The sequence below is a fragment of the Delphinapterus leucas genome, chromosome 11 (assembly GCF_059928025.1).
Source record: "Delphinapterus leucas isolate spDelLeu-1000000601 "Yukka" chromosome 11, BTC_Dleu_Yukka2, whole genome shotgun sequence".
Taxonomy (NCBI): domain Eukaryota; kingdom Metazoa; phylum Chordata; class Mammalia; order Artiodactyla; family Monodontidae; genus Delphinapterus; species Delphinapterus leucas.
In genome coordinates, this window is record NC_143139.1 from 30,641,245 (window position 1) to 30,654,147 (window position 12,903).

General features: G+C 36.5%; 1 protein-coding gene across 7 annotated transcripts in view; it reads right to left on the reverse strand.

Annotated features, from left to right (window-relative positions):
• SLC2A13 (solute carrier family 2 member 13) overlaps nucleotides 1-12,903 on the reverse strand; it is a 428,310-nt gene that overhangs the window by 219,546 nt on the left and 195,861 nt on the right. For all 7 annotated transcript variants that reach the window (XM_089920529.1, XM_089920530.1, XM_089920531.1 and 4 more), the window contains one exon: nucleotides 2,783-2,891. In XM_089920529.1, coding sequence (XP_089776655.1) covers nucleotides 2,783-2,891 — 109 coding nt within the window. The remainder of the gene's footprint in view (nucleotides 1-2,782; nucleotides 2,892-12,903) is intronic.

Consider the following 12,903-nt stretch of genomic DNA (forward strand, 5'->3'; position numbering starts at 1 on the left):
TCCCACCCCTACTTTAAGTTAGTAGAAAAGGGAAGAGTAAGAAGAGATGAAGCTGGGAGCATTAACCTAAAAGAAGAGTAGCTTAAAAATAAAGGACTGGTATGGAGTGTCCAAAAGAAGTTCACACACCCACAGTTCCTTTTACCTGAAGATGACATAAAAAGCTTAAAATTCTGGATTTCCTTCTCTTTACTGAGGATTTTCTGTGTAACCTTAAAATAAGCCATTGAACCTCTTGGTCTTCCCAGGTAAAAATCTGATACCTTCCACCTGTCCAAGATGGACTGATTTTATGTTTATCAAGACATATCAAAATATAGCTTATTTTAAGTTCTTCAAAAGAAGCAAGATGCTATCAAACCCAGACAAACCAGCTGTCTTCTTTCTTTCTCTTTTTTTCCTCTCTCTCTCCCTCCCTACCTACCTGCTTACCTACCTAATTACTCACCCATACACATTTTGGTTGTGGTAATAATAATGTGGGAAGGATCCATTTATTAATAAAATTAAAATTCTTAGTCACAAAATGGAAAATTATTGACATTATAACTAGGGTTTAGAATAGATCACATGAGAATTTCTTAAGAGAGCTGTCTTCACATTAATCATCTTCATCTATCATTACTCTCCCTTTTATTTTGACAGATGTGGAAATATTTTATTGGTCTGTGAGGCAGTGCAATAATATTCCAGGAATTTATCAGGAAAACAGAACTCCATTTGCTCTGTTCTTTCTCTCTTGTGAATAGAGAATAATCTATTCAGCTGCATGCTTGAAATTAAGTGATCAGAGTCATAACAGAAAATTGCCTCTTCTAAAAGTTAAATGTAGTGTCTGAAGTATGTAATGGTTTTAAGGTCTTAGAAGTCCTATGCACGATAGGATAGAAGAGGATGATAAGGTATGGGTTAGGATATAAACATAAGTTATACAAATAAAAGGTACTTAAATACACTCACACCACATATATTTTTTTTTCACGGTAGAGAATGAAAAAACTAAATATTCCAAGAAGTAAATCTATTTCCTTAACTGAGAAAGAACATTAAATAATTCATGGAGATAGAAATAAAGATCCCATGAGGGAGAAAAAAGAAAACTAAACATGGTAAGATTACATAATACAATTGTAAGGATGATTTCTCTTTCAGTATTTTCCCATATGATCTTTCTATGAACTTTTCTTGGCAAAAAATAGAATTCAAAATACCTCATATTTCAGGTTGACACAAACTTGGGGTGAAAGATGGATTTCATAAAAACATTTCAACTTCTACAGTTTATTAAGTAGAACAAACAAAAAATATTTTCAGAAATAGGGCATATTTTAATTTAGGTTGATAAATTAGATTTTCACATAGGGTTATTACTACATTGCATTATTTGAAAGCTTGGTGCTAGCCTTGTTACAATTCCATATCATCACCACACTGAGGACAGTGGACGTGCCTCAGAAAAGTCACGGTGTACAACATCCAGAAACAAAAATGCTGGGCACCATATCAACAGATGGACCTAAACAGAGCTGATAAAGGTGAGGAAAAAATGAAAGTAAATGTTAGAGGGAAGGAGGAGAGAACCAATATTAAAAATGTAGTCCAGGAAGCTGAAGTCCAACAAGAATTACCATCAAAGTCAAATTCACAAACAGCGTGGATGTATTCAAGATGGAGTTTCTTAGCAAATTACAATTTAATCTAATTGGTCACTGGGCCCTAGCCATTATTTTAACTAATTCACTCTTCTCAAATTACCGTGGAATAATTCATTATAACCCAAGTAATTTTAAAGGAAAATATCAAGAGTCCCAAATACAAATGGTTTACTAGGTAAGTTTTAATTTTACATAATTTGTATTTTTGTAATGAATAACTTTAACCAACAGGTAGTGGGGGAAAGCTTCTAAGATTTAGGAGCTTTTCACCCAACAACCAGATTCTCAGCAAAAATATTGGCTTTTCTCTAACCCACATTCTATCACCTAGGATCTTAAAAGTCCCCCATTGATATAGTCCTACATAGACCTTATGAAAATTTGAAATTCTGTATTAAACTGTGAGTTTATTTAATGTGTTGTTTCCTCCACCAGCCAGTATGCTCTGTAGGGCCAAGGACCATGTCTACTTTATTCACTGCTATGTATCTAGTACAAAATAGACCATCAAAAATGGGTTTAATATTGAATGAATGAAATGTGGTAGAACCCCCCACTATTCAGCCTGCTCCACCCACAACACACATATAACTTTGGGAATTAGTCTGAAAACTAGAAAACAGGGAACTTGTGTGTCTTCCCTACTTCTCTGCTCCCACTCGATCCCTGGCCCACTGTACCCTGGTTGTAAAAAACATACTTCTATTAATGTTATTATCACATTGCATTGTAACTGACTGCCCTAAAAGGAAATGAACTAGTTATCTGTGTGTCCATTAATTTCTAATAATGCCAAGTTATTTCCTTTTGTTTTACCTTTTAATGTGAATCAAGAAATAGCTTATGAAAATGATATATTCAGTAGCTCAGAATATAAGGACATATTGGATGGCATAAAAGAGAAATTTTGTGAAATCAAATAAAGTCAATAATTACAACAAACAAAATGTCACTTCCTTCTAGTTACAATTTTACAGGATTTAAAAAATTGTAAGGTAAAGTATCTTCCAAAAGGAGAATTCTACACATTTAATAAAAACAAATCACCAAGAGTCCTACTCTTTTTTTTCCATATAAAATAATTCCTTCACAATCTTTTCAGTAAAAAGCCAGAAAGAAATACATACATGATGGTGTTAATGCCTGAGAGCTGTTGGAACATTTGTAGGCCACAACCCACAATTAAAGCTCGGCGAGTTGGGGGATAACTCAGCATTCTGCAGATCACAGGTCCAGCTTTTATAAGAAAGAAAGAAAAAGAAGGACATGTCTATTATTTTTAGCTCCCAGAGTAATTATTCCCATTAGGATAAATTTCCCCAAATCTCTGTGAAATCAACATGACTGGACATTTAAAAATAGAACATATGTACTTTTATAGAAACCTGGGCACAATATATTTTTGAAAACAGTACATATTTGAGTTAAAACTATAAAATCAACAAGAGAGAATTCAAGTTAAAGCGATTTATAGAGACTAGAAAGATCTACATAACTATAACTGTCACAAATTATTCTTCCTTAAATCCCTATGAGCTGTATTAACCACTCTTTGTTCTTCTGCTTCCTGGGCAATTAATTACTATTTAAAATCCATTCAATGTGGGACTATTTACAAAGTCACTGGAAAAATTGCTTTAATCAACTGAAAGAATGGCATTCATTAAAAACAATGAAACAAGTAACAGGATTCATTATAATTTATTTGGCTAAAGTAACAATATTCATTCCAATATATTTAATTCAAGTTAAGGAATTTGGGGGTGGTATCAGACTTGGTTATGACTGCAACGGATATTATTAATAAAAATTACCCAAAAGGTAAAAAAAGATGAAATTTAATGTCTATTTTATATAGGCATATATGTATGATATTTCTAGACTTTTTAATAGTTCCCTAAGAGGTATTCAATGATCATTTCAAAATATAAATGGGCTTTCAAAATGGTGCAGATCCCTTGGTCCCTATATCAGAACTCTAGACCAATTCTGAAAAGCTGTAGATCTGAACCACTGAGGCCTTAAGTAAGATGACTAACCAATTGATGCCTGTTGTCTGGGCATAATTACCTAAAGTGCCCCTTCTATTCTCAGAAGTGCTTGTTACACCTTCACCTTAGCCTTAAGAGGCATTCTATATAGTGTCCTTATGAGACCAGAGTTGACTCCTAGGGCCTATGGTATAGCCTGGGATCACTGGGATGTTAACTGCTTCATTAGCAGCATTTTTCCTGGAGGCAATTTTCATTAGTGAACCCTAAACCAAGTCAAGTAAATTAAATTCTGAGGAAATTTCACCATTTCAGAATCTTTTGGAAATCTAATATTCCAGTTCACAGAAATGGGATATGGACTAGAACGTGCTATTGTCTCAGCAATAAAAGTTAATACAGGATGTTAAGCCAGGGGATTAATGAGAACTGAACATTACTGGGGTGAGGATATTCATCTCTACACAGGTATGATTACAATCACATGAAGACTTGGTTTACTGCAAACAATTTTGTCTCTAAATGCTAAGACTGGACACACCCATTTAGAAAGCAGGCTGAGAGTATTATAAATGTCAAAATGTTTTAGATTCAAGTAAAGCGGTATTAAAACCTAGTATATCAGAAAGATTATATGAAATAGGTAGACTTTGTGACAATATTGAAATATATCTGGGTCAGTTCTCTGAAAGATAAGCAGACTCATCTGCAAATTTAGATATCTATGAATGAGCCACAAAATAAGAAATGTGCACAGCATCATATAAACATCTACCTATTTCCAAAATCAAAAAATTCAAATAAAAGATGATAATTTACCTTATATACCATGGAAAAATTTAAAAATGACATCTATGATGTTGTAACAAAACAAAACAAAACAAAAAACACCCAAACCCTTTTTTAGCTTTTAAGAAACTCCACAGATGACAAACTGGCCTTCTGCAAGAAATCTAACATAATCTTTGGATAGCTGTTTCTACTTTCACTATTAAACTGTTCCATGGTTTGACAGACAGATTAGGTAATACTGATTTTGGAGGGCAGAAAAACAAAGAGAAAATTATGACAAATTTGGATTAAAGTTTAACTTGCCAAAATATCAAGAGATAAATTATCACATAAACATCACATATTTATCTGATTATCACATAAACATCACATATTTATTTCCTAGTTTTAAAAAATCTGGGCTTTGAAAAAAGGAGCTGGAGGAATCAGGCTCTCTGACTTCAGACTATACTACAAAGCTACAGTAGTCAAAACAGTATGGAACTGGCACAAAAACTGAAATACATATCAGTGGAACAGGACAGAAAGTCCAGAGAAAAATCCAAGCACCTATGGTCACCTAGTCTATGATAAAGGAGGCAAGAATATACAATGGAGAAAAGACAAGTCTTTTCAATAAGTGGTGCTGGGAAAACTGGACAGCTACCTGTAAAAGAATGAAATTAGAACACTCCCTAACACTGTACACAAAATAAAGTCAAAATGGATTAAAGACCTAAATGTAAGCCCAGATATTATAAAACTCTTAGAGGAAAACATAGGCAGGACACTCTTTGACATAAATTGCAGCAAGTTCTTTTTTAATCCACCTTCTAGAGTAATAAAAATAACAAATGGGACCTGATTAAACTTAAAAGCTTTAGCACAGCAAAGGAAACCATAAACAAAATGAAAAGGCAACCCACATAATGAGAGAAGATATTTGCAAAAGAAGCAGCTTACAAGGGATTAATCTCCAAAATATACAAATAGTTCATGCAGCTCAATATCAAAAAAACCCCAAACAACTCATCAAAAAGTGGGCGGAAGATCTAAATAGACATTTCTCCAAAGACATACAGATGGCCAAAAAGCACATGAAACGATGCTCAACATCACTAATTATTAGAGAAATGCAAACCAAAACTACAATGAGGTATCACCTCACACCGGTCAGAATGGTCAACATCAAAAAATCTACAAACAATAAATGCTGGAGAGGGTGTGGAGAAAAGGGAGCCCTCCTATGCTGTTGGTGGCAATGTAAATTGGTACAACCATTATGGAGAACAGTACGGAGGTTCCTTAAAAAACTAAAAATAGAGCTACCATATGATCCTGCAATCCCACTCCTGGGCATATATCTGGAGAAAACCATAATTTGAAAACATACATGCACCCCAATGTTAACTGCAGCACTATTTACAATAGCCAGGACATGGAAGCAACCTAAATGTTCACTGACAGAGGAATGGATAAAGAAGATGTGGTACATATATACAATGGAATATTACTCAGTCATAAAACAGAATGAAATAATGTCATTTGCAGCAACATGGATGGACCTAGAGATTGTCATACTGAGTGAAGTAAGTGAGACAGAGAAACACAAATATCTTATGATATCACTTATATGTGCAATCTAAAAGAAAATGGTACAAATGAACTAATTTACAAAACAGAAATACAGTCTCAGATGTAGAAAACAAACTTATGGTTACCAGGGGGGAAAGCAGTGGGGGAGGGGAGGGATATACTGGGAGATTGGGATTGACATATACACACTACTATATATACAATAGATAACTAAGAAGGACCTACTGAATAGTAGAGGGAACTCTTTTCAATACTCTGTAATGACCCATATGGGAAAAGAATCTAAAAAAGAGTGGATATATGTATATGTGTAACTGATTCATTTTGCTGTACAGCAGAAACTAATCTAGGATTTGGACTTTCTTTTGGATTTCCTGTAAAAAATAAACAATGGTAGTTCCTTTATAAGACTGGATTGTTTTTTTAAAGGTAAATTTTGGTCACAGCAGCTGCATATCTGATTATACATTAACAAAAGTAAAAAATTTCCTTTTATTAAAATCATAAACCTAGCTTTATTAGGCAGTAAAACTAACTTAACAAATGCAAACTATTAATCTTAATATCACAGAAGCTATGAGGCAAAGACAAATTCAAATACATGAATTGGTTGAATGTTCCTAAGTGAAAATTTAAAATGTCATGCTCTAATTACATTTCTTTTGATTTTTGTAATTAAAAACATTTTTATGTATACAACCATTTCACACCTTATTTTTAACAAAACATGTGTCTTTGAAATACAGAAATTCCCACACAATAAAAACTAAAACCTCTAGATAACAAAAGTAGAATGGAAATGCAGAGCTCAAAATATAACACATAATAAAACAATAGAGGCAAAAACCGCAAATGGGTTCATCTTTTCTGTCATTCTGGACACCTCATACTAAGTAACTTTCACAACGGTTGTCCAGGTGTGGCAGGTGCTCTGGTGGCTCTGGTGGCAGGGCTGAAAAGGACAGTGCAACAAGTGCAACCACTCCTGTGGACAGGATGTCTGTGAGGAACCTGAGTCTACAAAAGTTTCTCCAGGTATGATTAAAAATGTACTAGAACACACTTTGTATAAAAGTCCAGCTCTTGACTTCCACTTCCAGCCAAGATGCAGTAACAGTTATCAGATTTACCTCCAACATGAAACAACTAAAAAGTCAGGCAAAAATGCAGGAAACAGTAGTTCTCATGACAATGGGACAAAGAATAGTGACCCCTGATATTCAGGAAGCAAATGAGATGAACCCTCCAAATGCCCCAGCCTAAGCCTGGAAAAATGTATCCAGGCTATAGCACAGGGAGGGGAAAGCAGGTAGACGCTGGTGGTCTCCTTGAGTTGAAAAGATGCAGCTCAGGATCCAGGTGGCTAGAGTTCACAGGGCAGCGTGCTGGAGAGGAGAGAGACTCACGGAGAGGACATTGGAGATCTGCAGGGCTCCTTGACTTTTCAGTTGAATACTGATCAGTGGATGTGTGTGAGGAAACTACCCAGTCAGGGGAAGGAGCCACAGGAAAGGACGAAAGAAATGAACCCCAGGAATTTACACAGGACTGAGAGTGAAAAACCTAGAGCATAAGGAAGAATATTCAGAAGGGTTTTTACCTCAGTAATGGTATAAATTTAGTCCTGGATTAAACATTGCTTGGGCACCATCTAAACAGTTTAAATGAAAGACCCAAATGCTTCCAAGTAACTGAATAGCATCCCACAACTAAGTTCAACAGTAAGATAAAATTTATAATGTCTGGCATACCATATAAAATTATGAGGCATGCAAAAAGGCAGGAAAGTACAACTTGTAATGATAAAGGGATTAATTCAGCAAGAGGATATAACAATCCTAAATGTCTCTGCACCTAATAAAAGCTTCAAAATATATGAAACAAAAAACACAACTGCAAGGGAAAATAGAAAAACCCACAATTATACTTGGATATTTCATCACCTCTTTCTGAGTAATAGTAAAAGTAGGCTGATAATCAGCAAAGATACAGAAGACATCAACAGCACTATCAACAAACTTGACCTGACATTTAGACAATACCCTACAGACCAAACATTCTTTCCAAGAGTAAAGGCATGGCAAATGTCTTGGAAAATTTACTGAGATAGATGATATTATATTCTGAGCTCTAAATCTAGCCTCAATTAATTTAAAAGGATTCAAGTCATATAAAGAATGTTCTTTGATCATAATAAAATTAATATACAAATCAAAAAACTGAAAGATAACTGGAAAATTCCCTCCAGATCAGAAACGGAATAACATATTTCCATGGATCAAAGAAAGAATGGGAAATGAGAAAGTATTCTGAACTGAAAGAATATGAAAATGCATCATATGAAAATTTGTGGAATGGAGCTAAAGTATAACAGGAAAATTTATAGCAATGACCTTGGCTTCCACCTTACAAAACCAGAAGAAGAGTGACAAAGGAAACCTCAAAAAAGCACAAGATAAAATAATAAAGATCAGAATGGAAATCCACTAAATAGATAAGGAGACAATTGAGAACAAAAATTAATGAAACCAAAATCTGGCTCTTTGAAGATATCAATAAAATTGATAAACTCTGAGCAAGACTATGGAAGGCTGAATAATGGCCCCTCAAAAGATACATACCTGCTAATCCCTGGAACTTGTTAATGTTACCTCAGATGTCAAAAAAAAAGACAGTGCAGATGTGATTAAGTTAAGGATTTTTGATGTGGGAAGATTATCCTGGATTATCTGGGTTGGCCCTAAATGCAATCACATGTATCCCTATAAGAGGAAGGCAGAGGGAGATTCAGGACAGAATGGGAGAAGGCAATGTGACCATGAATGCAGATACTGAATTGATGTAGCCATAAGCCAAGGAATAATGGAGGGAGGGAGGCAGGGAGAAAGGGAGAGAGGGAGAGAGGGAGGGAGGGAGGGAGGGAGGGAGGGAGGGAAGGAGGAAGGGAGGGAGAAAGGGAGAGAGGGAAGGAGGGAGGGAGGAGGGGGGAGGGGGGAGGGAGAGGTCTGTTTTCTTCTTCATGAGAGAGGGTTTCACTCTCATAACCTCATCTAAACCAATTATCTCCCAAAAGCTCCATCTCCAAACACCATCACTTTGGGCATTAGGGCTTCAACATATGAATTTTGGGGAGACACAAACATTCAGTCCATAACACCAAGAGTATTAGGTATCTGTTCAAATCTCAATGAATTTTCTAATATTTTGATACCTCTTCATGCCTTATGAACCATTTTTCATCATCATAAGAGTGCTACCAAGTAAGAAAGAACAGGTAATATTATTGAGGAAAGAAGTACATAGAGATCAGGTAACTTTCCAAAGGTCACAAGTATGTAGAGCTAGGACTTGATCTAACTTCTGTTCATGCCATAAATGACAAGAAATTTTATATGTATACTTAAATGAGCTGATTTTCCTTAGCATAAAAAGAAAATCAGGGCTTCCCTGGTGGCTCAGTGGTTGAGAGTCCACTTGCCGATGCAGGGGACACGGGTTCGCACCCCGGTCCAGGAAGTTCCCACATGCCGCGGAGTGGCTAGGCCCATGAGCCATGGCCACTGAGCCTGCGCGTCCGGAGCCTGTGCTCCGCAATGGGAGAGGCCACATCAGTGAGAGGCCCGCATACCGCAAAAAAAAAAAAAATCAACAATTATGAATAGTATGAGTAACAAAACTAAAGCACTTTCAAGCTATAGGAATACACATTCTCTGTGTTCATCATGACTCAATCCCTCAATCTTTTTTTTTCTCTTATCTTTCTTATGGCCTCACTTGCCACTATTGCCATTCTTTACTCTCGAGTTATCTATCTCAAATCATTCATTTCAATCTGTTCTTTTCTCCAATCCTATATCCAGGGAGTTGAACATTGTTTACAAATAATTAGGAAAATAGACCTGGTTTCATGGCAAATTAAGGGTTTCTGTGAGTCAGGCTCTCCATGCTACCTGAGGAGCACCATTCATCTTGAGTTGGCTCTCAATTACATTCTCAACAACATCCATTTCAAACACTCCCTTCTTCTTCCTTCTCCTTGGACTTCCATTGTTCTCTGCAGCCTCTCAGACCAAGTATTCCCTAGCTCACTTAGCATACTTGAAGCACCGACCATCAGCCTACTCTTTGCTAGGTACAGAAACATGAAGAGGCCCTGCCCTGCAAGAACTCATAATATGAGTGGGGAGGGAGTCACACACAGAAACAAAACGAGTTGCACCACAAAAGTCTAAGGGCTCTGACAGAGGTACATGTAAAGTATTATCAGACTGAGGAATAGGAAGAACCCAGAAAGGGTATGCCAGCTTAAGGTCATATAAAAGAGAAGTCGTCATTTCTCACCCCAAATCCTATGGTACCTAATTTCACATTAAGTCAGGATAAAAAAAATGTGGCATTTGGATATTCATTCCCTCTTCCTAATTTCCATATCCAATGAGTTGCCAAATTCTAATGAAAATTAATGTATATATACCTGACTTCTTTCCACAAAATGTCAGAAAAACTTCTCTTGCTTTTGCATACGTGCCCTCCCCAGCTCTCTACCGCCCTGCTGGGCTCTCATCTGGGGGCTCTCATCTGTGTCCTTGGTGAGACTACATGGCAGTGGACAGTAGTTGTGCAGGCCGCCGTTGAAATTCCAGCTCCCCCACTCAGCTGTCATGAGGTTTTGTGCATGTTATTCAATCTTGCTAATATGAAGATTAGAGATAGTAAACTTCCAGGCATACACTATGCGTAATGGTTAATTTGGGTGTCAGCTTTACTGGGTTACAGGGTGCCCAGATATTTGATTAAACATTACTTCTGGATATGTCTATGAGGGTATCTGGATAAGACTAACATTTGAATAGGTAGACTGAGTAAAGCAGATTGCCCTCCCCAATGTGGATGGGCCTCATCCAATCCATGAGGACCTAAAATACAACAAAAAGAGGAAGAAGGGAAGGTCTGTTCTCTCAGCCTGCCTATTATAGAGCTGGGACATTGGTTTTCTCCTGCCCTCTCACTGGGACTTTCACCATCAACTCTCCTGGGTCTCCAGCTTGCCAAGGGCAGAGTAGACTGTCTTCTCAGCCTCCATTATCATGTGAGCCCATTCTCCATAATAAATAAATCTCATAGGATATATATATATTATATACATATTAGATATAAATATAGATATAGATACAGATAAAGATAAAGATATAGACATAGATGTCCTATTGGTTCTATTTCTTTGGAAAACCCTGACTAATACTAACTCACACGTTATGTATTCAATAACAATGCCTTGTTTGTGTATGGTCTCCACATCTCCCGTCTCTACTGAATCAATCCAGCCTCTCCACATTGCTTCCATCCTGTCTACTAAAGCATAACTCTGATCACTTTCTTCACTGACCCGCTCAAAACTTTTGATAACAGACCCATCAGGGTCTACTTCATGAAAGGCACACTCCTGCCTTTCAAGACTTATCTCACACTACTTCTTCTCTAACACACGTGGCTTCAAACAATCTTTGGGTAGCCTGTTTTACACAAAGAAGCCTCATATTTTTACATTTCTGTCTCGTATAATGTTCCTGTCCTATGAGGTCGTCCCTGTTCCCAAAAGAAGGTATTCTCTCATCGGAATGATGGTGTCAGTTTCATACTTCTCTTATGTTCTCACTGATGGCTAATTTGTTTTACAGGTTACGTAGCTGATGTCTCTTCCATACTGGATTACGATCTTTATACTGGATTATGTGGGGTGAATGGCCCAGGTTTTATCTCTGTTTTATCATTTTGCTTCCCATTGTACTTAGCTTAGGGTCATGCAAATAGGAGAGATTCAATAAATATCTGTTTAATGAACATGAAGAAGAAAAGAGGAGGAAAGGGAAGAAGGGAGAAAGAAACACTGGAGCAAATAATGGTCATTGAGATCAAGAATGAAGCAATCTGAATACACTGCAAGTTGCTAAACAATGTTGTGATTAATTATAAACTACCATAAGATCTTGAGTACAGCCATGCTGTTCTCCTCTTCAGTATGCAGCAGATGATGTTTGTGATTACAAGCTGGCGCTTGGCACATGCTCTGTTCAGAAGAATGGACTGCTGCTACCGATAAATTCAACCCCATGTGGTTCAATCATTCCTTCACAGTCTGGCATTTATGCCAACACATTCTGAAACCCTTCTAAAGAATCAATTTGCCAAGATGTTGTGTTGGGCTGATTATCTACAGCTGCCTGTTTGTGAGCTGATCATGGTACAGTATGCACTGACTCAGTAATCTAGTCATTATTATTCCAGGTTGCTAAAGTAAAGACTGTTTTCTGTGATAGGGCTTAATGCTACTAAAATACTGTTTTTCAAAAACCCACTCCTGTTACTACCAAGAATTCTAAAAATAGTTCCTTCATCAAATGTATCTATATAACAAAAGCCATCATAAAATATATCCCCTAGCCAAGCAATTCTCAAACGAGAGGTCTCTGAACTTCATAATGGCCATGGGAGTGTGGTGTGTTGCTGAGGGGAAGAATGTTATGAATTACTACTTTAGAAAACCTTTCTTGAGCAAAGTGAAGTATCTTTTTTTTTAAATAAATGAGTAATTCTTAGTAAATAAATGAGCAGTCCTTAAACAATTATATTCTTAACATTAATACTGTCTTTAGCAAAGCAATTTTTAAATGAAAGGACACATACTTTTAACCTGATGGTATACTGACAGTATTTTCATAACAAGTTGTCATTCTTAGTGATATAAAGTTTCTCACTTACCTAACTTTTCAATAGATATTAAACACTAAGATATAAGACAGTGTATGACTTGCATCTGCTAAAGGCTATACAGCCATAAGCAGTGTTGAACAGCATAAAGAGTAAGAATCTCCAAAACAGGGAAACCCATA